Genomic DNA, 25822 nt, shown 5'->3' with positions numbered 1-25822 from the left:
ATTATTCACAGCTGCTGAATCCTGCTAGGGAAAAAAAAAACCCTAAAACTGCACAAACATGCATTCATTTTATGCAGTCTCATTTGGGATTTCAAACCCATTCACTAATCCTTTTCCTTGTCTTACCAGGCCCTTTTCCTCTCCCATTGCTATCATAAACATTTGATCCATTTCCCTGTCTTGTACCACACTTGAAGTGTTGCTTTGAATTGGGAGAAGGGAGACATGGAGGCCAGTAGAAGGGAATTTCCTTCATTTCCAACTCCCAAGAAATTTATTTTTTTGAGACAGGGTGTTGCTCTGTTGCCTGGGCTAGAGGCACTGTTAACACAGTTGATTGCAACCTCTAACTGCTAGGCTCAAGCCTCCTGTCTCTACCTCAGCCTCCTATGTAGCAGTGACCACAGGTATGTGTGCTATCATACCCAATTAATTTTTCTATTTTGTGTACAGACGTGGGTCTTGCTATGTTTGTTGGTCAGGCTGGCCTAAAACTCCTGGCCTCAAGCAATCCTCCTGCCTTGGCTTCCCAAAGTGCTAGGATCATAAGCATGAGCCACCACACACCTCTCTGAAATACACCTGAACCTAGTTAAACTTTCATGGCACACTTAAAATTATGCTGTTGATCAAAAAGAGTAAAAAAAAAAAAAGAATACACTTAACTGTGCTTTGAACTTCTTTCAAAATAATTAATGATCTTAAAAAATTTTTGAGGCACACCTAAGATCCTCTCATGGCACACCAGTGTGTCAAGGCACAGTGGTTGAAAATCCCTGGCTTATAGCCTCTTTTAGCTCTTCCCTTCAACATTAAAGTCTATCTCCTCCTTCCTGTTACGTCAATTCCTTCACAGGTGCCCTCCCTTCTCTCTAAACTAGCATATGCTTCTTATGTAAGTTATACGGACTTTTGACACCTTTGATCTTACTTTGTTTTAAAAAGAAAAAGTGTTAAAGGCATTCATATATTTTTTCACTAACCACTTTCCCTTAACCATGCAAGCAAATCCTGTTAAGTTACTACACTCTCCTTTGAAGATTTCAAAAGCATAGGGTAATTTTATCATTAAACATTTCATTCTCCAACAATCTGGTTTCTGCCTTTACCATTCAACTGAATGTAACTTGTTACCTTGAAAAATCCTGGGGAGACTATTTGGCAAGTGTCTTACTGGAACCTCTCTAAATCAGGACACTAATGACACTTCCTCATTCTTGAAATTCTCCCTTCCCTTCTTCAGCTTTATATTCCCTTGGATTTTCTATAAAGAGTTCATTCTCAACCATAATTTTACACAGCAACCTCTCCTCCTCCATTATATTCCTTCAGGATTCCTGTTTCTGCATTCTTCCCAGTAAACATTTCCCCCGACCTCTTCTACTATCTCTTCTTTATACCAGAGACTGCATTTTTACTTTTATCTTTTTCCCGTGTTGCCAGAACTATGTATATCTTTACTCCAATTCTCATAGATGCCTCACTTCCTCTTCCTCCATTTTTATAGTCCCAAATCAATATCCTCAGCACTCCCCATATCTAACATAGTCATCCAAGCATTCTGCTCTCCTCCTCTCTCATGACCATCAAATTCCAACCAGCAACTTAACCCTCCTTGAATACTATTAAACCCCATCTCTCATCTACACTACTTAAAAAACCCGCTTTAAGGTCTTTGTCCTTCCAATCTCATTGCCAGCACCTTAGAAAAGCTTTCCATAACCTTGTTACCAAGTCATAACCCCCTATTTTAACCCTTTTGCTTTACGTACTTATTTTTTGTCTCAATAAAAAGGAAAATTCAATGAGAACAAAGACCTTTTTCCCTGCCAAATTCCATGCCTGGGCCAAATTAGAACTAAAATTCTGAATGAATTTTTACAGTGAACTGGTCTCACTGCCCCAATCCAGTCCCATCATTCATAGTATTTTTTTTAAAAGGAGACATCTAAAATCTTTTATGATTTAACAGCTTCCCATCACTTCCCTAAGTTCCAATTCTTCAGGTCAACAATGGAGGTTTTGGTAACCATTTCCGTTAAAATTTATGGTCTAATAATATTGAAATGCAATACTCAAAATGCTTGATATGTCCTCTGTGCTTCTTTATATACTATTCAAATTACCTCACGTCTTTCCCCTTCCCCTTTATGTGACAAAATTCTGCCTTTTAACTTCTTGTTGAAGTTATCACATCCCTTCCCACACACACCCCCACAAAGGATAAAAAGCCACTGTATTTATTTTCATATTATACTTCCTCATAAAATACTATGGTTTTCTTTGTATCTTTGGCATATAACAATAGTTTGAGACATAAACATGTGGAAAGAAAGTGTGAACAAAACTTTGCAGAGAGAGGGAGAAAGTCATGTTAATTAAAACCCTACTCTGTATCTAGCCTTACACTGTCACTCACGGTTTCACACAACAATGTTATGAAGTAACAATAACAACATAATAAAAGACACTTATCTAGCACTTAGCAGTATTTAGGTACTAGAATTATAAACATTCTACATGTGTTAAATCAATCATTTAATACTCAACAATCCTATGTACTGCTATCCATCCATTTTACTGAGAAAACAACAGTCTTTAAGTGAATGAAAACTGGTGCATCTTATTTTAACACTGAACTTAAGGTTGCTGCTGTTCCACGAAGAAACACACAGTGGTGCTAACTACATACCATAACTCACTGTTTAAAAAATTAATGAGTTTAGAATAAAAGGTCAAGTTTAAATAAGACTTCATGATCTCTATTTTTCTTCACTCCAAATAAAATAAAAATTCTTAATGGAATTACCTTTCTCTTTCTCCCTCTTCTGGCAGCTTTTGGGGTTATGTCAATTGCTTTAGTCACATCCTAAAAAAAAAAAAAAAAGAAAGAAAGAAACTAACTGAAAAACTTACAATAAGACTGAGAGAAACTTTCTTATCAACCTCCTATGTTTTAAAAATATCCAGTCTAATGGATAGTACATTATCCAGTATATCTATCCCACAATATCTTCCTTCAAAAAAAAAATATTCTTAATACTAATAACCCACCCATGAGTTGGACCTCATGTTTTGCACATAAAAATAACTTTAAATAAAAACATCCTTGTGGTCATATGTAGTGGATTTTGCCTGTAAATCCAGCACTTTAAGAGGCTGAAATGAGAAGACTGCTGGAGCTCCGGAGTTTGAGACCAGCCTGGAAAATATACTGAGAACCCGTCTCTACAAAAAATTTTTAAAAAATCAGCCAGATGTGGTGGTATATGCCTATAGTCCCAGCTACTCAGGAGGCTAAGCTGCAGAACTGCTTGAGCAAGGAGCTATGGAAGGGCCACTGCTTTCCAGAATGGGTGACAGAGCGAGATCCTGCCTCACAATAAAAAAAAAAAAAAAAAAAAAGAATCTATGCATCTTCAAAATGCATACATTATTTTCAATACTTTTTTTTTTTTTATTTGTTTGTTTTTTGCGGTTTTTGGCCAGGGCTGGGTTTGAACCCGCTACCTCTGGTATAGGGGGCCAGTGCCACCCTACAATACTATATATTTAATATTTATGCAACGAAATAAGCCCTGAATATTTTCTTATTTTGTAAGTACTTTATTTTTATTTTTTGAGACAGAGTCTTACCCTGTCGCCCTGGGGTAGAGTGCCATGGCATCATACCCCATAGCGACCTCAACCTTTTGGGCTCAATATCCTCTCTTGTCTTAGAACTCCCTAGTAGCTGGGACTACAGGTGCACACCACCACATCCAGCTAGTTTTGTTTTGTTTTTCTACTTTTAGTAGAGGCAGGTTCTTGCTCTTACTTAGGCTGGTCTCGCTCTTGCTTAAGCTCCTGAGCTCAAGCGACCCAATGCCTCTGCCTCCCAGAGTGTTGGGATTACAGGAGTGAGCTACTACACCCAGGAGTTTAAGTACTTTAAAGATTATTTTCTGGCCATCTTGGTGTGACAGAATGAGACTCTGTCTCAAAAAAATAAATAAAAAAATTCCATTTTGCCATGGTTAACTCATTTTATAATTTCTTCCTTGGAACAAAATGCCTTTATAATACAAGAGAAATGAAATATACCTCATTGCTGGCTTTTTCTTCATGGTCGGTATCTTCTTTTGAAACACTAGTTTCTTTTTCTTCAACTTCAACATCAGATGATGCATTTGATTGTTTAGTTGATGCCTGTGAGTAATCAACTCTTATTACTTCCACAAAATGAGGTTTTACTCTAAAACTTTCTACTCATAAAAAATCAAAAGCTTGTCTTTAAAAAGTTAGAAAAGTACTCTGATTTCTACTTCATAGAACACTTTTAATGCATAGCATTTAAAAATAATTGTAAATGTTACCATTTCTTTCAAAGTCTCACAAGGGACCATCCATATTCCTGGCTTTCAATGCATCCAAGTGAAGCAGCATGAGAGGTACAACTACAAAGAATACTATTTTGATGCTCTAACCAACAAATACTCAACATGATACAAGTTGAATGACCTAGAATAGCAGTCATATATAATATTCAAAGACTATAATTTTCTAGGGAGAGATGCTTATCTATACACTCTAAGACAAATGGGCTTAGCAAGAATAAATAAATAAATAAATAAATAAATATAAGCTTTTATTTATTTATTCTTTATTTAAGAATAAATATATATATGTAAGCTTTATTTAATGATTTTGATCTGAATCTCAAATTCAGTTTATGTGCCATTAGGGACATGTCTCAGCCTGGGAATCACAGAGTATATCAAACCAGCATAATCACTTATACTTCTGGTAAAGGCATTAAGTAATTTGGATTCATGCAGAAATTTCGTCATGAAATAAAAAAATTCCAAGTCTATATGGTAAAAACTACCTGGAGATTAAGTGAGTAGATAGGAACACAGGATAAATGCTGGGTGATTTGGAGGATGAAAATGACCATAAAAGTGCAATCACAGAAAAGATGATCCAAGAGAAATTACAAAATGTTAGTTTCGGAAAACAATCAATTCTGTCTCTTTAGCAAGATATATCCTCCCATTACATAGTCTAGGCAATAATATGAAACCATGCTTCCATTCAACAAATACTTAGTATCTATTCTCACACATATATGTTCTGGGTAACATACAACTTCTTTGTTCACAAAGCTAATATAATAATCTATGGTAGTTATAAACAAGTATAGAAGCAATTGTGATATAGTCCTGTAACAAGTAAGTACTGGGTACTAATGAAAGCACTTATGATCATCTAATACAGCCTTGGAGTATCAACGAAAGATTTATATGTTCCAGATTGAACAGCATCTGAAAAGTTCTCCAAGGTGAGAAAAAGCATGGCCCAAGTAATGAACTAAAAAATTTTTTAAGTTTAAAGGCAGAAAATTGCAGAATTTCCAGTATGTTGCTAAATCCTTCTTTAGGTTTACTCATCTTTTCCCAGTTTTTGTACAAGTCTTAATAAGAGGACATTTACTGATCAATGAAATGAAATAAATTTTCATGAAGACTTCCCCTCATAGTTCTTTCCTCGTAGTATAAAACCTGGTTTGTTTACTTTAAATTATAAGAGTTCTGGGACATCCACATAGGAACATATACATAGTTTAAGAGTGCAATAAAAACAGAAAAACGTTCCTAAATAACACCAATACTAAGTAGGACAGAGGAAAAATAGAAATTTCTGATAGTATGATAAAATGATACAAATAGGGTAAAGGCAAACCACTCTATGAAAACTTAGCATCACATATAAAATAACAAAACCTCTGGACAGAAAACAAAACAAAACAAAGAATGCTGTTCTGGATACCATGTTATATACATAACTCATGTGAGGTTCATATTCAAACACAATTCTATTGGATTTACAAATTAAAGAATATAAAAACTTAAGCACATTCCCCCTAAGTTAAAAAACCTGAATTTAGGAGTACAATACAGATGCTTGAAATTTAGTGATGTATTAAATAAACTCTCAATCAGGAATATTTTGGTTTTCTGAGATCTGTTTAACCATTCAAGTAATAATTTTATCAATTTATCCAGACATAAAAGGTCAAGATTCTACCTCACAAATAAGAACAATTTAATTTGAAATTCATAAGGCTTTTAAATTAGTACTTATTTTCCTACAGCTATACTATTATTCCCTCAGGACCGACTAAATACTAAAGTAAATTTTATGTAACACCACTCACCTGTTGACTTGAAAATTTCACTTTTGGATTGTTATCTATTTCCCATAAACCTTCATTAAAACCTTTTCGTTTATTTGGTTTGCCATATTTTTCCTTGTTTTCTGAGTAAGGAAATATATCCTTTGGTCCTAAAAAAGCACTATAAAGAAAGGGGGAGTATATGAATGCAAAACAACCTCGAATATATGTTATTAAATAATACACTATTATGAATCTATGTAAATGGTAGATTAAAATAAATACAATTATATTTAATTTCAAATACTTTTATTAAATTAATCCATAAGCTCCTAGATCTATAATCCTTTTTTTTTTTTTTGTGAGGTAAGAGTCTCACTATGTTGACCCTGGTAGAGTTCCATGGCATCACAGCTCACAGCTCACAGCAACCTCAAACACTTGGGCTTAAGCGATTCTCTTGCCTCAGCCTCCCAAGTAGCTGGGACTACAGGTGCCCGCCACAATGTCGGCTATTTTTTTGTTGTAGTTTCCATTGTTCTTTGGCAGGCCCAGGCTGGATTTGAACCCGCCAGCCCTGGTGTATGTGGCCGGTGCCCTAGCCGCTGATCTACAGGCACCAAGCCTATTTACTTTTTTTGAGGCTGAGTCTTGCTCTGGAGTCTTGCTTTGTTGTCCAGGATACAGGGGTATTGTGATCACAGTTCACTGCAGCATGGAATTCCTGGTCATAAGTAATCCTCTCTAATCAGCCTTTTTAGTAGCCAGGACTCCATGTGTGCACCACCACATCCAGCTGATATTTTTTTGTTGTTGTTCAGACAAGATCTTGCTGTGTTGCCCAGGGTGGTCTCAAACTCCTGAGCTCAAGTAATCATCCTACCTTGTCCTCTGAAAGTGCTACGATTACAGGTGTGAGCCACCTTGACCAGCCTATTTATTATTCTGTTTATATTAAATTAAAATTCACTTCTAGCATTCTTACTGTTTTTGCTAAAGTTTCATCTTTGTTGGACAATTCTGTCTTTTATTTTGGTAAAATGTCACATGGCTATATTATTAGAAGACAGAAGTCAATTATACAGTCTGTGCATGATTTGAGAACAGATGCTTGCTGACCAATCACCAAGCAACTCTGAAACTGACAAGATATACATCTGTAATTTACCTCCTGTGGGTCCTATCTTGTTCAGCCTTGTCTCACAACTAAGACGTTGTAAAGTTGTTTATTAATACAATCTGAAAGTTTTAATAGAATTCTATCCATTCGCAGAATGTGATCAACTACATTTGATCTTATTTATATCACCTCATTTTACATACCATTTTTCGTTACAATTGGTTCATTTTTATTCTGAATTCTGCTAAATAGGTTGTTTTGTTTTGTTTTGAGAAAGAGCCTCAAGCTGTCGCTCTAGGTAGAGTGCTGTGGCATTACAGCTCACAGCAACCGCCAACTCCTAGGCTCAAGAGATTCTCCTGCCTCTGCCTCCCACGTAGCTAGGACTACAGGCGCCCACCACAATGCCCGACTATTTTTGATTGCAGCCATCATTGTTGTTTTTGGTGGGCCAGGGGTGGATTCGAACCTGCCAGCTCAGGTGTATATGTGGTTGGCACCTCAGCCGCTCAAGCCACAGGCACTGAGCCGCTAATAGGTTTTTTTAAAAAAAAATTCTTCCCATTCTTCCTCCCAGCTTCATAAGCTGTACTTTGTTATCTTATTAATCATTATGTCCATATGAAAAGTTATATAAATTCACATATCTTAATATACTCAAAATTAAATAACTATTCCCTTCTAACTGAAAAGAGCTTTAAAACTCTAAATTCATGTTAAGTATAGAAAATTGTTAAAATTGAAGGCTGGTGCAGTGGCTCACACCTGTAATCTTAGCACTCTGGGAGGCTGAGGCAGGTGGACTGCTTGAACTCACAGTTTCAAGACCCACCTGAGCAAGAGCGAGACCTCATTTCTTTAAAAAAAAAAAAAAAATTGCTACGTGTTGTGGTGGGAGCCTGCAGTTCCAGCTACTAAGGAGGCTGAGACAAGAGAATTGCTTGAGCCCGAGTTTGAGGTTGCTGTGAGCTATGATGCCACAGCACTCTACCAAGGGCGACAAAGTGAGACTCTATCTCAAAAATAAATAAATAAAATTCCCACATGAAAAAATGCTCAACATCATCAAGCTACCAGGGAAATGTACGTCAAAACCATAAGATACCATTTCATCCCCCATTTAGATGACTATAATAAAAACAATGGATAACAAGTTGTAAAGGATGTGGAAAAATTGGAATCATACATTGGTGGTAGAAATATAAAACGGTGCAGCTGATTTGAAAACAGTCTGGTAGCTTCTCAAAAGATTAAACCTAAAAGTTATCATTTGACCCAGGAATTCTACTCCTAGAGAAATGAAAACATGTTCACACAAAAACTTGAACAAAAATGTTCACAGCAGCATTATTCTTAACAGCCACAAGTGGAAACAATCCAAATGTCTACCAAATGATGAGTAAATATGGTAGAGCAATACAATATTACCTGGCAATAAAAAGGAGTGAAGTATTATCACAGCCCATAGCAGGGATGAATCTTAAAAACATTACCCTAAGTGAAAAAGTCAGTCAGTAAAGATTGCATGGTGTATAGTTCCATTTACATGAAATGACCAGAATAAGAAAGTATAACTAGTGGTTGCCTAAGCTAGGGCAGGAGAAAGAATGGGGGAAAAATGGAAGTAACTGCTAATAGATACAAGGTATCTTTCTGAGGTGACAAAAATATTCTAAAATTGATTTTGCTAATGGCCAGACTACTCTCTGCATATATTAAAATCTATTAAATTACACATTTTAAGTAGATGAATTGTATGGGAAATGAATTACATCTCAAAGCTATTAAAACTTTTCAGAGAATGTCAAACCCTATCAAAGAAAACAAAACAATCCCGGGCAGTGCCTGTGGCTCAAAGGAGTAGGGCACTGGCCCCATATGCTGGAGGTGGTGGGTTCAAACCCAGCCCCGGCCAAAAACTGCCAAAAAAAGAAAACAAAACAATCCATAATTTCACCAACTATAGTTATTATTTTCAAGCCACTTATTTGTTTACATACATATAAATAGGTAACTGCAATGTATATGATACTTGTTCATAAGTTGGCCTTTTCAAATGAAAATGAGTATCTTACTTCGTCAACAATTACTTATCCCCTGGATATTTCACTGAATGGCAATATCATAATTAGTCTACTGTTGGACTATTTTCCTGTTATCAAATTTTCTATAAAATCATGCTGCTGTAATAAACATATTATTCAATCTTTACACCTATTTCATAATAAATTTTAAGAATAGTTGGGTCAAAGGATATACTCCAGACCTACGTGGTCCTAATGAAATTCAAAGATGATGGTAGACAAAAAAAATGTTCCTTGGGCAGGCAATCCCACAGGTTTGGTTGAACAAGGGTCCTTATTAGTTTTTACACAGGCCTAAGGGTACGACCTTATATGACTGTGGCTGTGATTCATTTTTCAAAGCATTCTATTTCAAAATGACATACAAAAAATATCAATACATTAAATAAAATCAGGTTATAATTATATGTAATGGCAAATACCAAAAATTGTAGAAGTCTGAAAGAAAATATATCAGAATATTAATGTTTTCATTCATTCATTCCATTCTAAAATAATGCACTAAATGCTCAGTGTAGATACACACAAAAGCAACTATATATAATTATATGATAGCAAATGCTTAAAAAAAAGCATAGACAAATATGAAAGAAAACACATCCAAACATTAACACATTTAAGAGCTATTTCTAAATAGTAGGAGTAAAAATGATATTGTTTCCTTTACAGAACTTACATGTTTCTTTTTTAAAAATTTTAACAATGAGGGCAGCGCCTGTGGCTCAAGGGGTAGGGTGCCAGTCCCATATGCCGGAGGTGGCAGGTTCAAACCCAGCCCCGGCCAAAAAATAAAAAATAAAAAAAAAAAACAACTAAAAAAAAATTTTAACAATGAAAAGATAGGCTGGAAGTGGGGGTTCATGCCTGTAATGCTAGCTAACACTCTGGGAGGCTGAGGCACGTGAATTGCTAGAGCTCAGGAGTTCCAGACCAGCTTAAGCAGAAGTGAAATGCTGTCTCTACTAAAAACAGAAAAAGTAGCTGGGTGTAGTAGTGGTTGCCTGTAGTCCTAGCTACTTGGGAAGCTGAAGCAACAGGATTGCTCAAGCCCAAAAGTTTGAGGTTGCTGTGAGATATGATGCCACGACACTCTACCCAGGGTGACAGAGTGAGACTTTGTCTCAAACACACACACACACACACACACAATGAAAACATACATAAGGCCAGGTGTGGTTGCTCATGCCTGTAATACCAGCAGTTTGGGAAGCTGAGGTGAGCAGATTCCTTGATCTTAGGAGTTCAAAACCAACCTGAGCAAGAGTAAGAACCTGCCTCTACTTAATAAAAAAAAAAAAAAAAAAAAAAAAAAAAAAGAACAACTAGCCAGGAGTTGTGGTAGGCACCTGTAGTCCCAGCTCCTGGGGAGGCTGAGGCAAAAAGATTGCTGAACCCAAGGTGCTTGCTGTGAGCTATGACAATACCATGGCACTCTACCCAGGGTGACAGAATAAGACTCTGTCTCGGGGGTGGAGTGGGATGGGGAATATATATACACACACGTTAATTGGAGGTAAGTTAGCCACCAAATTCTGGAGCTAATGGGAAACTCAGAGATCGCCAAGATATTCATTTTAAATATTAGAAAATTGAAGTCCAGAAAGATGAACTGACCTGGGCAAGGTCATGTAGCTATTAAACAGCAGAGCCTCCTCAACTGTACAGCGTTCCTTAAAAAGATTTCAGGGTTTCCTTTATCTACTATAAAACAGTCTTTGAAACATCTCCTAATAAAATATTAGGAAATATGCCATATTGCTAATTCTTATGAACTCAAACAGCTAATATCAACGTCAAAGCTCCTAAGAATCAAGACTAATGTAAAACATTCTAAGAAAACAGCAAATCCTTAACTAAATTCAGTAGTAGTTTTAAAATTCTAAAGCAATCTAAATTCTACAAGTGTGTTTTCTACATGGTATTTGCTTTAAGGCTATAAATGTGCACGAGTATATACCAATTTTCTAAGAATTTAAGTACACACAAAAGCCGTTATTTTTCTGAATTCACTTTTTGTGAGAAATGTCAAGAGAACATGGGCGGCGCCTGTGGCTCAGTCGGTAGGGCACTGGCCCCTTATACCGAGGGTGGCGGGTTCAAACCCGGCCCCGGCTGAACTGCAACCAAAAAAAAAATAGCTGGGCGTTGTGGCGGGTGCCTCTAGTCCCAGCTACTTGGGAGGCTGAGGCAAGAGAATCACTTAAGCCCAGGAGTTGGAGGTTGCTGTGAGCTGTGTGATGCCATGGCACTCTACGGAGGGCCATAAAGTGAGACTGTCTCTACAAAAAAAAAAAAAAAAAGAGAGAACATATCCCTCACAAAAGCTCAGTTATCACACACCTGGAACTTCTTTCAAAGCAAACCAGAAGTCATATAAACAAAACAGGAAAGCCCACCAGAGCTAAATACAGGAAGCTCAAAACTCCCTAACTGTTCCCAGGCAATATTATTAAACAGAAAGTCCCCCCTTTTTTTGAGACATTGTTTCACTCTGTTACCCAGGCTAAAGCCTCCTGACATCAGCCTAGCTCACAAGCTCACACTCTTGGGTTCAAGCAATCCTGCCTCAGCCTCCCAAGAAGCAGGCAACAAAGCTCAGCTAATTTTTCTATTTTTCCTAGAGACAGGGTCTCACTCTTGCTCAGGCTGGTCCTGAACTCCTGAGCCTAATCCATCTTCCCACCTCTGCTAGGATTATAGGCCTGAGACCCAGCCAGAAAGTCCCATTTTTAATAACATATTGATTCTAATTTACTGTTTCATTTCTGTATACTAAATCAAAAAAGATGAAACATACTGCCTACAAGTAGATTTTATATTAAATAATACCATGCACTGAATCATAGAAAAATGATCCAATAAACAATGGAATATGCATGTACTATAAGCCATGACTTGTTGGTATGAAGAGATGAATAAAACAGTTCATTCCATCACTGGGTGTAAAACTTAACAGAAACCATGTAAGTCCCATACCAACTCATGCAGCTATAGAAATAGTATGGAAGAACAAACGTGAAAGAAAATAAAATCCTATATTATGATTCATTTCTTTATTTCCTTGTGACCATCACCAGTACCTCCCTATTCACCTTCACTTCTAAAACTTAAATTAGACAAATTTTAAAATAGCCTGTGATGTATACTTTTTAAAGTTCCTGAAACTGAGCATCAATTGTATCACAATTAAGATATAGATGATAAAGGAGCAAAATATCCCTTTAAATTTTCCAGACTTCAGAGAAACATAGCTAGATAAGAATATCCTCAATTAGCAAAGATAATGAGTAAAACTCAAATTTTTGAGCTGCATTTCAAACAATAAAAACTAGTAGTCTTAGAAAAATAATATGCAACATTACCTTTAATTGAAGTCCAGAAAGATGACTTCAATCTTATCTCCCAAAGTAAAACTTTGTCAAAGCTATGACATTTTTAATTACTAATAGCCAGCATTCATTTAATGTTTAACAAATGCCAAGCACTGGTCTAAGCATTTTCCAAGTAGTAGCTTGTGTGCCTCCCAAAATTCCGAGGTAGATTATTCCCATTTTACACTCGCCAAATGTTTAACAGCTACTATGTACCTGGCACTTAAGTAAATGACAAGATAGACAAGGTCCCTGCTATACTAGCTCTTAAAATGTCAGTAAAGAGAAAAAAAAAAGTTTCAATCATTGTTGCAATGAAGAAAATAAACATAAAAAGGAAGATTTGAGCTAAGATCTAAGTGACTTCAAATATGTTAAGGCATAACCTTCCCAGCAGAGAAAATAAGCAACAAGAGTAAGATCAGGCTTATTTGTGTAACTGAAAAAAGGTGATAAGGTTGGAGAGGTAAACATAGGCTAGTTCATATAGGGTCTCATTAAGTGGCATTTGTAGATAAGTTTGTGGTTTTTTTCACTGGTAATGTTAGTAAGGGAGTCAATGAAGATTTTATTTCAATGAAATTATATTATCTGATTGGGATATAAAGATCACTTTGACTAGTTATCCCTCAGTATCCCTGAATTATTGCTTCCAGGACCCCCCATACTGAAATCCAGGGACGCTCAAGTCCCTTGTATAAGGTAGCATAGCATTTGCATATGATCTGCACAATGCCCACCCCAGTATACTTTAAAAATCATCAAGTCCCTCTGCAAACTAGTACAACCTTTCTGGAAGGAAGTATGGAGAAACCTCAAAGCACTCAAGCTAGACCTCCCATTTGATCCTGCAATCCCATTACTGGGCATCTACCCAGAAGGAAAAAAATCCTTTTTTCATAAGGACACTTGTACTAGACTGTTTATTGCAGCTCAATTTACAATCACCAAAATGTGGAAACAGCCTAAACGCCCACCAACCCAGGAATGGATTAACAAGCTGTGGTATATGTACACCATGGAATACTATTCAGCTATTAAAAAAAATGGAGACTTTACATCCTTCGTATTAACCTGGATGGAAGTAGAAGATATTATTCTTAGTAAAGCATCACAAGAATGGAGAAGCATGAATCCTATGATTAAATGCCTTAAAGACAATTAAGGTTATGGTGGGGGGAGGAAAAGCAGAAAGAGGACGGAGGGAGGGGGGTGGAGCCTTGGTGTGTGTCACACTTTATGGGGGCAAGACATGATTGCAAGAGGGACTTTACCTAACAATTGCAATCAGTGTAATCTGGCTTATTGTACCCTCATTGAATCCCCCCCCCAAAAAAAAAAAAAAGAACACAACTGAAATGTAAATGGTTGTGACACTAACCGTTTAATAATACAACCCTAAGTACGTGTCAGGTGGGGCCTGTGGCTCAAAGGAGTAGGGCGCCGGCCCCATATACCGGAGGTGGCGGGTTCAAACCCAGCCCTGGCCAAAAACTGCAAAAAAAAAAAAAAAAAAAGAAATACATGTCTCTGAGACATGTTTGATGCCACATTACTAAAATTTCAAGATAATATTCTTCACCCTGTCACTTATTGCAATTATTTTAATGTATAATTCATCCTATCATGATTATGAGAAGAGCACAAGAGACATCAGAAGATCTAGTTTCTAATTCTGACTCTACCACTAAGTAACTGTGTGGCAATTTTTTTAATGGTAAAAGAAAGGGGTTGGACTAGATGCTGCCTGCTCTTCCTGTACTAACATCTGGTAAACCTCTGAAGACATTTTCGGCTGTCACACCCAGAGAGTGCTCTTGTCATCTAATCAACAGAAGCCAGGGTGCTTGTAAAAACCTACAAGACAAAGGACAATTTCCACAATAATGATCTAACACTAAATATCAATAATGCCAAGACTGAAAACTCTGTCCTAATGATAATGATGCTCTTCTACTTCACTGAGAGTGGTCAATGACTATCACATGTTAATTAGGAGTGCTTTTAGCTAACCAAACTTGAAATAAATGGTCGTTTTTTTTCCTGAAAAAAAAAAAAATAAAATCATCAAGTCCCTGATATAAGACAGCACAGCATTTGCATATGACCTATACAAAACACACACCCCACTTTAAAAATCATTTCTAGATTATTTATGATAACCACAATGTAAATGCCATGTGAACAGTTGTATTGTTTTAGGAACAATGACAAGAAAAAGTCTGTACATATTCGGTACACACGAAACTATCCATTTTTGGACACTATCCCAGATTTTCAATCCACGGTTGGTTGAATCCATGGATGCAGAACCCACATATATGGAGAGCCACCTGCATACGAAGAGTAGAAACTGAGACCAAGACAGGACAAGGACATCATTAACAGGAGTAATCAAGTGGACATATCCAGATGCATTTTAAAGGAAAAGAAATAGATGCTGACTGACTAGATATGAAGAAAAGCAAAGACTTGATATACTATAATCAACCTAATATTGACATGTGTGGCCCCAGAAAAGAATTGGATCCATGTCATTCCCACTTACTAAGAATTGGTTCGAATATGTTAGGTTTAAGATACCTAGGAGATTGTTAGTATCCATAAGCAATTACTGTCTCATATTTAGAACTTTATTACCAGACATTTTACTATGAATGTCATAAGATGTATGTCAGAAAAAGAATGCAGTTAAAAAAGGATTCTGCTCTCAAATAAAAAAAAAAACTTGATGTATAAATCAGTTATGAATTCATGCAGTTTTCCAAATCCCTGTTTCTTCCTGTTCCATTTCCCTAACTCTTGGCTGCTAGAATAAACTATGCAAAATCCAAATTGAAAAGTTCAAATAACTACCCTCCCAAATTTTGAGAGGGGAAAGATTAACAGAGACCTCGCTTCTAAAAATTAATCTTAAGTACAACAAAAAGTAAGCCACCATACCAAGACATATGGCAGTACCACCTTTCCAAAGATAAATGGTGTACTTATGAGAATATGATGGCAGAAAACATTCCAAGTGCATTTTGAAATGAAAAATTTAAGATCATTAGCTTAATTTTAAAGTTAAGTAAATTTTAATTCCTTGAATATTAGGAATTTATTGTCTTCATTAACTACCTTGATACCCATTAGCCAAACAATACCTACATTCAGCTAGTTGGTATAGTCTGATTTAAAACATATATTTATGGCATGAAAATCCTCATTTTTTTCAATGCCAGAAAAAGGTTAATTCCTCTTCTAAATTTAAAAAGGTAATGTAAGATGAACTACAAGTTCTATAAAATTGTAAGGATGTATAGAAGTGTAAAATCTGTCCCATTTTAGAAATACCAGATTTTAAGTAATTTTCAAATTACAAATCTGAACAATTCTAAGGAATATCTACTCATTACTATAGTATTTCCAAACTTCATATGCATCAGAATTATCTGGGAGGCTTATTAAAATAGATTGGTTTAATCAAGCCCAAATCCACACAGCTTGATTCAGTAGGTCTGGGGGAGGGCCTAAGAACTTGCATTTTTAACTAGAGTTCCCGTGTGATGCTGGTGCTGCTAGACTTGGCACCACACTTTGAAAACCCATACTTGAAATACACAGAGAACTATTTATCATTAAAAGCTATCTTTCTCTGTCAAATTTTCGATTTTCTTTAAAGTAGAGTATTCAGGGAATCAGAAATTTACCATTTTTTTCTTTCCTTTTTTTTTTCAAGATAAAGAGAAGGGGTCTTGTCTTGCTTATGTTGCCTAGGATGACCTCAATTCTGGACTCAAGCAATCATACTGTCTCAGTTGCCTCAGACTCCTGAGTAGGTGGGAATATAGATGCCCACCAGCATGCCCAGATTTTCTCATTTCTTAAAAAATATATATTTATAGATAGAATATACCTGAACCCAACTCTAATTATGATAAGGCCAATCCAATTCTGGATCAAATAATCTGTATTAAAAAACTAATTACGAGATCATATGATACCATGAATATATAACCAGAATTGTCAAGTCTATTCAGATAGTAAACTAGTGGTTGTCAGGGATGGGGGAATGGAGAGTGATTGCTAATGGATTTGAGAGCAAATATACTAAAATCTACTGAATTATACAATTTCAACAGGCAAACATCATGGTATTTTAATCACATCTCAATAAACCTGTTAAAGTTTATACAGTAGCTAAGCAATATGAAACCAAATGTTGCCAACGTAGCCACTCTTAGGAATACAAAAACTATATAGAATATAAACAACTTTCTTTCTCCTCATCCCAAGTAAACAAGCCTACTCTACCAAGATTATTGCAGATTCTAAACTACAAGTCTAAAATCAACCAGACTGTATAGTGTATGTAAAGCTATTATATTACAGATATACAGGAATATTATTTTTGGAAATTAATGATAGCCCCCAGAGTGGTTCAGGAATAACAGTTCAACATTCAGCTGCAATTTCTGAAAAATGTATTTCACCAACCAAATCAGTTCTCTGCCCACACATATCCACCAGGGGCAGCAGAGCAGAATAGCTCTAGGGACCACATAAACACAGAGGGAATTTATCCAGATTTCTTTTTCTCACCTTTCCCACAATACACTGTTTGTGTGGCTGACATTACAAAACCTGAAATAAAATAGGGTGCTGGGTAGTTCTTATACAAAAGCACTTTATTTTCCCATTTAGTCATCTAAATAGGAAATTTCCATCAGTCATTCTCATTGCTGAGAGAATTATCTTCCTTTTAAGGAAACATTTGAATAAAAATTAAACCTACAGTATCTTTAAACTCTACCTTATAAATAAAGAGACTTGGAAGACTTTTTCCAAAGTTCAGTGATTATTCTAAAGTCTTCTATTACTTTACTATTTCTTCTTTGAACTCATCTCTACTTGTTTTGCATTTTATACCCAAAGACCTTGCTAAAATAACTGATTTCCCTTTAAAGCTAACAGGACTTACGTCTCATGAGTTCCAAAAAAGAAAATGGGTAGTTTGTTTGTGGGTGGCTTTACAGCTCCATCAGGAACTTCATCTACCTAAAAGAAAAATTGTAAAAATTAAAATCTTTTAAAACATACACCTCAACAAACATGAAGAAACTGAGAACAAGACACTGAGAAGTTATCTGTTATAAAATGGACCAGTTCTACAGGCCCATAATCTATATGTCTAGTTCTGAAACCCAAGAACTTATTTCAAAACTCATCTGGTAGCAAAACCTGGACATCTGAGGTAATTCAAACACTTCCTTCATCCATTTAGAGTTTCTACTGTTGTTAATGCAGTATTTCTGCTTAGAAACATGTGCTATCCTAGACCCTGCCAACAACAAAATACATGGCATAGGTGTAGTCATTTCCTTCCTAAAATCCCAAAATTCAGAATTCTTAAACATATCTGGCCCTAAACATTTCAGACAAGTCTGAGTCCATTTGAGAATCCTAAATGATATTTTTGCAAGAAGGATATACAAGTAACAGAGTAATATAGAAGGATACATTAAAAGATTCTTTACCTATAATTGAATCACCTGAGGTTACCTGTTTGTTTTTCATTTCTCGTCAATCCTTTTAATTATGTAAGGAAGAAAGTATCAGGTGCTATTATGTCTAATATACCTGTTGTACCTGTTACTCTTCCTTATCAATAAATGAAAGGCAGACCCCAAGGCTAGAGCAGTAGTATACAGGCAGAATTTAAAAACATTTCTATTTTATAAATTTCATAATTTCAAAAACACTAATTAAAAAGTATCAGATGACTTTGTTATGAGAAGGCTGACCATCAGAGGATGTAATGTAAGGGTAACTACACTGGTTTATTTGTACGGAAGTTGGAAGGTTTTCACACACCAATGGAATCATTACCACCCAACCCCTCTAAGAGTAATTTCCTCACCTGCATGATGAAGACTATACCTGTCATTTCAATTTTGTGGGAAGGCCCCAAGAATTGCAAAGATCCTTAAGCCCTTAGCAGGTAATTTCTGTCAACCCAGTTCATATACTTGTGTTAGCAAACATCTTTAAGAGTTTATACAAATACCCAGCACCTACAGTTGAATGAATATCAAATTTTTAAAAGTTTGATTTTAAGAATGATTATTATTGATTACTGTAAGAATATGCAAGACTTAAAAATTAATGAAGTTTGGGACATGTAGACAGAAAATGTTAAAACCAAAATGGAACAAGAAGTGTCATCTTCACAGCTGAGACCCTAAATACATACTCTTAAAATTTAGAATTTCTAAGATTAATGAGAAGATAGAAAAAGGAATATAATTCCTGGACATAGACATGAAAACCCAAATTCAGCTGCTTCTAAGAAAAAATGAGGGAGAAAAGGAGAAAAAATTCCATTCCAATTCAAATTAACTTGTTAACTAAGGAAAACACTCTGGCCTTCCCAGGGCTAACTTTATTTTGCTCTTAGTTAACTCTTAGTCACTTACCATACTGAAGGGTGTGAGGGTGACTTGAGAAATGTTAAAAACATTCATTTCCACTTGACTTTTAATGCATTGTGACACAACAACATGAATATAGATATATCAGAAATTTTCTAACATATCAAAATATATAGACACCCTGAAAATCATGAAGAAGTATCTCAAAAGGGCCTTAAACCTGCTCAGTTTCCCTAAGCTCTATTTAAACATAAAACATATCCTATAAGTGCATGATTACATATGCAGTATGCTTTCAGTTAAGACCACTACATTCAAGAAGCTACAGAATATTTGGAAGTCAAATCATATATAAAAATTTAAAATATCATAAAAGGACTAGATTACAATATGAAACACAGAGACAAGAATTATGATTAACCACTGCTGAAGGATCCACTGAAAAGGCAAACTTGATAGACTAAAAAAAAAAAAAAAAAGACTTGGAAGAGTTGTGTGGGAAAATTTAAGGAACAGGGATCATTCTATAGTTTGATGGCACCCTCAGTTGCTCAATTCATGATTCCCTATTAACAAATAGGTCGTTTCACCCCTTTCTCTTCCCAGTTGACATAACTAAAACTTCCTAAATTATTTTTAAGGAATCTATTTTCAAAGAAGAGTAAATCAGTAGGAAATAAATGGCCTGAAAAAAAATCACAACTTTAGAGTATCATATAGGCATATTTTAAAAGGTTCTTTTCCTTACCTAATCTAACAGATCTCAGCATGTTTTGGGTCCTGTCTTAGAGCCTGGGTCCCACCATTAAAAAAAAAAAAAAAAAAAAGACCTCTTTTTCTGAAAATGGAGCTTAGACATTTAGACAGTCTCAAATTCCTAAATGTCACAAAATGTTCTGGGTCCTCAATCTCTTCTCTGTACCACTAAATGTGAACCCAAGAATCTAGTCCACCCCTCCTTTTGCCTATAGGAAACAAAAAGACAAAACAACTTCTTCAAGGTCATTAACAATAAAAATAAATACATGGAATAAGAGTTTTTTGGACCTTCACTAGCGCTAAATAATTGTAATACTTTCAAGAATATCCAGTCCAGTCCTGAATCTATTAAACAAGCAAATTCAGACGGTCTCTTCAACTACAAAAAAACAATTGCTTTAAAAACCCTGTAAATTCAATTTAATCACAATACATATATCTTTCTTTGACATCCAAGGAGTTTGTGTGTAATTTGCATAGATTCCACTGATACTTGGTATTCTATTCAACATTAAGGAAATGCCAATGTTCCACTAATTTTCAAAGACAAGAGTTATACTTGGTTATTTCATCTACAATGTAGTATTAACTAAACATCGCATTTAAATATCTCCTATGAAGAAAACCTGTCAAAGTGTGTCAAAAACGACAGGGAAACAGATATGGAGGACACTTGGATTTTTATAATTGTATGGGAGATTACTCGGCAAAAAGCTAAAATGAAAGGTCAGGTTACAAATGAGACTGAAGGATAGAAAAGACACAGGAAAAAATTAAGCGAAATGGTAGGAGGCAGGCCTCTCAGGAAGAAGGTAGCACATCGCTAACACCGAAGCCTACAAATCACTTACTCGAGCCGGCCAATGAGGATAACCTTTCATCTTGGCGAAGATGAGGTCCCCAGGTTTGAAATCGCGAGTCATGTTTCGGAGGCGAGGCCGGGGTCCGAAGCCCAGGAGACCGCGAGGGGCTGCGGCGGTGCGGGCGGCGGAGGGATGCGGGAGGGTGGACGGCAGCCGAGGCTCCCGAGCCGGCGGGCGGAGGAGGATGCCTGGGGTGTCCCGACGCGCCTGCGAGAGAGAACGAGGAGGGCGGTTAAAGCGAAGAAACCCGGAGGGAGGGGCTGCATGGGGAGGGAGAGAAGGAGAGCGAGCGAGGGAGGGGCGGGAAGGGGGAGTCGGGGGGAGGGGAGAGTGTAGGGGGAAAGCGACGGAGGGGGAGGCAGGGGGGAAAGGGAGAGGAGGGCCGCCTCCCGCTCCTCCCCGCCGAGTGCGCGGCCTCCGCAGCCCAGGAGCTACCCCCTCCTGGCTGGGGCAGGTCCGCCGCTCCACCACCGAAAAGACGCCACCACCTGAGGCAGGGATGCTGTCCAGCCCTAAATTCCCCTTTCTCTCGCCCCATCTTCCCTTGGGCTTTTTCCACAGGGCTTAAACGCAAAATGGGGGGGTAGGGAAGAGAGGAAGAGATGGATTAAGAAAAGCGAACGTTCTTCTTCCTCCCACCCAAGACCTCCCCCGCAACCTGCTTCCCGACAGCCGCAGCCCCGGGCAGCTTCTCGGCCCCCGGCGGGCCGCGTCCACTTCCCCGCTACAGCCAAGAGCGAGGCCACCGGGGGGAGGGGGCGCGGGGGGCGGGGCAAGTCCCGGCCACCCGCTCACCTGGTGGGGCTGCGGACGCTGAGGCTGCGGTTGCTGGCCGGCAGCCTCCGCCTGCGTCCACGCAAGCCACCTGCGCCACCAGCTGCCGCAGAGGCGTCTCAACCGCTCGGAATCGCAACCGCCGCCGCCGCCGCTGCTGCCGCCGTAGCTGCGCTGCTCCCGCGCGGCTCCCGCTCGGCGCCCGCTAGCATTGGGGCGAGACCAACTGCTCACCGAGGGAGGGGAGATAATGTAGTACCCCCTTAAAGTATGGAGCTCCAGAGTGGAGCTCCTGAAAAGCCGAGATCTGCAAGTCCGATTTTGAGTAGTAAATGCATCCAGATGGAGAAAGAGTCTCAAGCGAAGGAAAAGGGAGTGGGCAAAAATAGCTAGGCCTGCGGCGGCTTTCCCCTGCGGTTTGTGGAGTGGTCGGGCCCGGCCCGCCCCTGCTGGCTGCTCTGCGTGTGTGTATTTGTATGTGTACTGTATGTAAAAGGCGGGGTGGGAGGAAATGATTGTTGTGGACGCGGTTTGGGGGCGGGTAGCCGGGCCTCTAGCCCTTGGCTGCATGTTAGAGAGAACCTGGCCACCTAAACTGCAGGTTCTTGCATCGTTTCCCAGGGTGTGAAGGTTTTAATGCTGTTTTTGCGCGGTTTGCATCATCCGAAAAAGAGGAGCTGTACAAAAACCAGTAGATGAAATTGGAGCATGAGATGGTTGCTGGGTGTGCAGCATGTAGGCCTCTTGCACCTCCCTAAATGCGCCTGGCAGTCTCCTTTTTTTGAAATTGTAATGTGAGAAAACCCCATTTCATTTATATTACATTGAAAGCACCAAGAACGATTAAGAAAAATGCAATCCTAACAAATGCAAAATGTGAAGGATAGAAAACAATGACAGGAAAGCCAAGTAAGCCTTTTAGGTAGGATGTGGGTTTAGGCCCTAACTAAATTTTAGTTGTATCTGAGTTTTATTTCCCTAGTAGAATGGTAGCCTATACAGTGTATAAGTATTGCTCAATCTTAAATGTTTTATTTCTTTAAATATTCTTAGAGATTTTAAAGAATATTTTTTCATCCCTTTGCCAATACATTCTTTAATATGCCCAGCCTTCTGATGTGAATCGATACATTTTCTTTTACACTAGACCACAGATGTCGCCAGAATTGTCTAATTTTATTTATCCACTAATATGGACTCATTAGATCCAGGTTCCCAATAAATATATAAAAAGACATTTTGAAAATTAATAAAAATTACGTTTTCATTCTTCATTGAACCCCTCAAAAAGAACCTACTGTGTGATGAGTACTCTTAGGTGTTGATACAACCATGAGCAAGGACAGATAGTTTTTATTTAAAACAATTAAATAATTTTATTTAATTTTATTTAATTGTTTTAAAATAAAAATAATTTTATTTAATTGTTTTATTTAATTATGCTGAAAATACTTTTTAAAGCATAGAATGTTAAAATATATAAATATTACTACCTAATACTGCTTTAAATAAACAACTCACAACTGGGAATAAATCAGGAAAAGCTTTATGGAGTTGGCAAAAAACTGAACATTTTTTGATAAAGATAACAGTGTGCTTGTTTGGCACACACCTGTAATCCTAGCACTCCTGGAGGCCCAGGTGGGAGGATTGCTTGAGCTCAGGAGTTCAAGACCCACCCTGAGCAAGAGCGAGACACCCCACGCACACACTAAAAAATAGGAAAAAATTAGCTGAGCATAGCGGCGGGTGCCTGTAGTCCCAGGTACTTGGGAGGTTCAGGCAGGAGGATTAATTGAGCCCAAGAGTTTAAGGTTGCTATAAGCTATGACAACCACTGCACTCTACTCAAGGTGACAGAGTGACACGTCTCAAAAAAAAAAACCAAACATGTCTTTAAAAAAGGTATGAAAGGAGACCTCCCCAATGTCCTACAAGGAATTTCAAGAAACAAAATTACACCTTGGAAGTATGCCAAGGGTTCCAAGTGGAACAGAAAGAGAAAATGATTATTAAGGGAGAAGGAAGAGTTTGTGAAATGTCTTGAAGCTTTGAAGCTTTTCATCCTTAATTTGAATTTGATACATGTGCTAGGAAGCTACTATATGTTGCTGAGCAAAGTCAACCCAAAGAAAGGGGTTCTTGCTGTTTCAAGTTAGAAAATAGCAAAAAAATAGCTGGGCATTGTGGCGGGCGCCTGTAGTCCCAGCTATTTGGGAGGCTGAAGCAAGAGAATTGCTTAAGCCCAGGAGTTGGAGGTTGCTGTGAGCTGTGATGCCACTGCACTTTACTGAGGGCCATAAAGTGAGACTCTGTCTCTACAAAAAAAAAAAAAAGAAAAAAAGAAAAAGAAAATAGCAAAAAAAGGCTAGAAGTAACTGTGGTAACCCATTTCTCTCATGAGACTGATTACTGTGAAAAAAGGAAGGAAGGGCACAATTAAGCCTTACACAAAGGAATACTTGTCAGGTCGTGGTCATAAATCACACAAAGGAAAAAGTGGAGAAAGATATATTGAAGAGAAGTTCAGGATAACTGAGTAAGAGAGACCAAAGCATCATCTATCATTTTCTGTGCACATCCTTTGTTCTAAACCCTAAGGCCTTAAAAACTCCAAGCATGGTCTGGAGTCCAGCAGCACTGGCTTCACCTGGGAGCTTGTTAGAAGCTCACTCCCTCCCCTAAATCATAATCTACATTTTAACAAGATCCCCAGGTGATTCTTATGCATATTCAAGTTTGAAAAACTGCTGTAGAAGATACTATAGATTATAAGAGCTTAAAATTGAGTAGAGAAAACAGACATATAATAGATTATAGACAGATTATAATTGAACTTTTTATTCATGCTAAATAATAGGACCAACATGCAAAGAGTAGGTGGGAACTAGGAGGGAGGTCCTTGAAAAAGAAATAAAAAACAGAGGAAAAGGAAAATGCATTGATGCTTCAGTATTAACATTTTTGAAAAGGAAGTATGATACTTTCTTGCTCTCTTAAGTTTTGGCAATTTCAATTTGATAGTCTGTAGATAACAGATGATAACTTTTAATCAATAAGTCAGGGCAAAACAGGTGGTAGTTTAAGCTTCCAGAAAACAAAAGCCCAGGATCCCTGGTAGCAGCAGTTTTGAATCTAAGGAGAAGTGGGGGAGGAGAGAGGGAAGGAAAGGCTGGGCTCATCAGAGCCGGCTTCCCTGAACTACTAGGAGCTATCCTCTCCAGCCATGCTTGATGCATCCTTCCCTCATAGTCAGCCTTCTTAGTGGGGGCTGCTCATATGCCAAGACAGAGATCAGAGCAGTTGTGAGAATGTTATAAAGAGAAAGAATATAATTTCCAAAACTACTGAAGCAAGGAGAAGGAAGCAGGGAAACCTAAATGTGTTTAGGCAGGAATTGGACCTATAATCTTTCCTTTAATCCAGGTGCTACTATCCCCATTTTACAGGTCAGAAAACAAGTTCACAAAAGTTAAGCAACTTGCCTAAGATCAGTGGTGCCAAGACATCATTTCAGCCCTTCTAGTCTCTAGACCAGGCCTTTTTGTGGTACCATACCGCCTCTCCGTGGGGCAGGGAGGCAGCAAGGCTGCAGGCAGAATGATTTATAATTAGAAAAAGATGCTGGGAGGAAAAGCAGCCCAGTCCTTTTCCACCTTCTGCCTTTCGACTTGAAAGTATTCCCAGCTTAAAATTTCCTAACATCCTCCTTCCACCCCACCCCATTCCCCAGCGGGTCCCCAGCACCACCCCATTCTACTTAACTCTTTCTGGTCTTAAAGGAGTCAACTCTAAAGTCACCTCTGGAAAGACTTTGACTTCCTCTTACAGTGGCATAATTTCTTATTTACAATACTACCAATTTAGTATTTACTTAGAAGTAGGCATTATCTTATCAGCATATGCATTTTGTAGGTACTCAATAAATATTTTTTTTTTCAAAAAACATTTGTTGAGGGTGGTGCCTGTGGCTCAGTGAGTAGGGTGCCGGCCCCATATACCAAGGGTGGCAGGTTCAAACCCAGCCCCGGCTGAACTGCAACCAAAAAATAGCCGGGCATTGTGGCAGGCGCCTGTAGTCCAAGCTGCTCGGGAGGCTGAGGCAGGAGAATTGCAGAAGCCCAAGAGTTAGAGGTTGCTGTGAGTCCTGTGACATCATGGCACTCTACCGAGGGCGGTAAAGTGAGACTATGTCTCTAAAAAAAAAAATAATAATAATAATAAAAAAATAAAAAATTATTGAATGAATAAAGCACTGATGTTTTTCATTTACTACAAATATAT

General features: G+C 37.8%; 1 protein-coding gene across 5 annotated transcripts in view; it reads right to left on the bottom strand.

Annotated features, from left to right (window-relative positions):
• The window catches only part of PSIP1 (PC4 and SRSF1 interacting protein 1), a 40141-nt gene extending 18387 nt beyond the window's left edge, over positions 1-21754 (bottom strand). For 4 of the 5 annotated variants that reach the window (XM_053572125.1, XM_053572132.1, XM_053572119.1 and 1 more), the window contains exons 1-6: positions 21560-21747; positions 20753-20971; positions 17693-17769; positions 6197-6335; positions 4084-4188; positions 2810-2869 (exon numbers count right to left, since the gene is read on the bottom strand). In XM_053572125.1, coding sequence (XP_053428100.1) covers positions 2810-2869; positions 4084-4188; positions 6197-6335; positions 17693-17769; positions 20753-20824 — 453 coding nt within the window. In that variant the 5' untranslated portion in view covers positions 20825-20971; positions 21560-21747. Of the gene's footprint in view, positions 1-2809; positions 2870-4083; positions 4189-6196; positions 6336-17692; positions 17770-20752; positions 20972-21559 lie in introns of all 5 variants that reach the window. The other variant, XM_053572115.1, reaches the window with a different exon arrangement.
• Between the last annotated feature and the right edge of the window lie 4068 nt (positions 21755-25822).

Source organism: Nycticebus coucang, chromosome 2 (genome assembly GCF_027406575.1).
Source record: "Nycticebus coucang isolate mNycCou1 chromosome 2, mNycCou1.pri, whole genome shotgun sequence".
In the NCBI taxonomy this organism is placed as follows: Eukaryota; Metazoa; Chordata; class Mammalia; order Primates; family Lorisidae; genus Nycticebus; species Nycticebus coucang.
The sequence above is the reverse complement of the archived record's forward strand: the minus strand, read 5'-3'. Positions and strand labels throughout refer to the sequence as shown.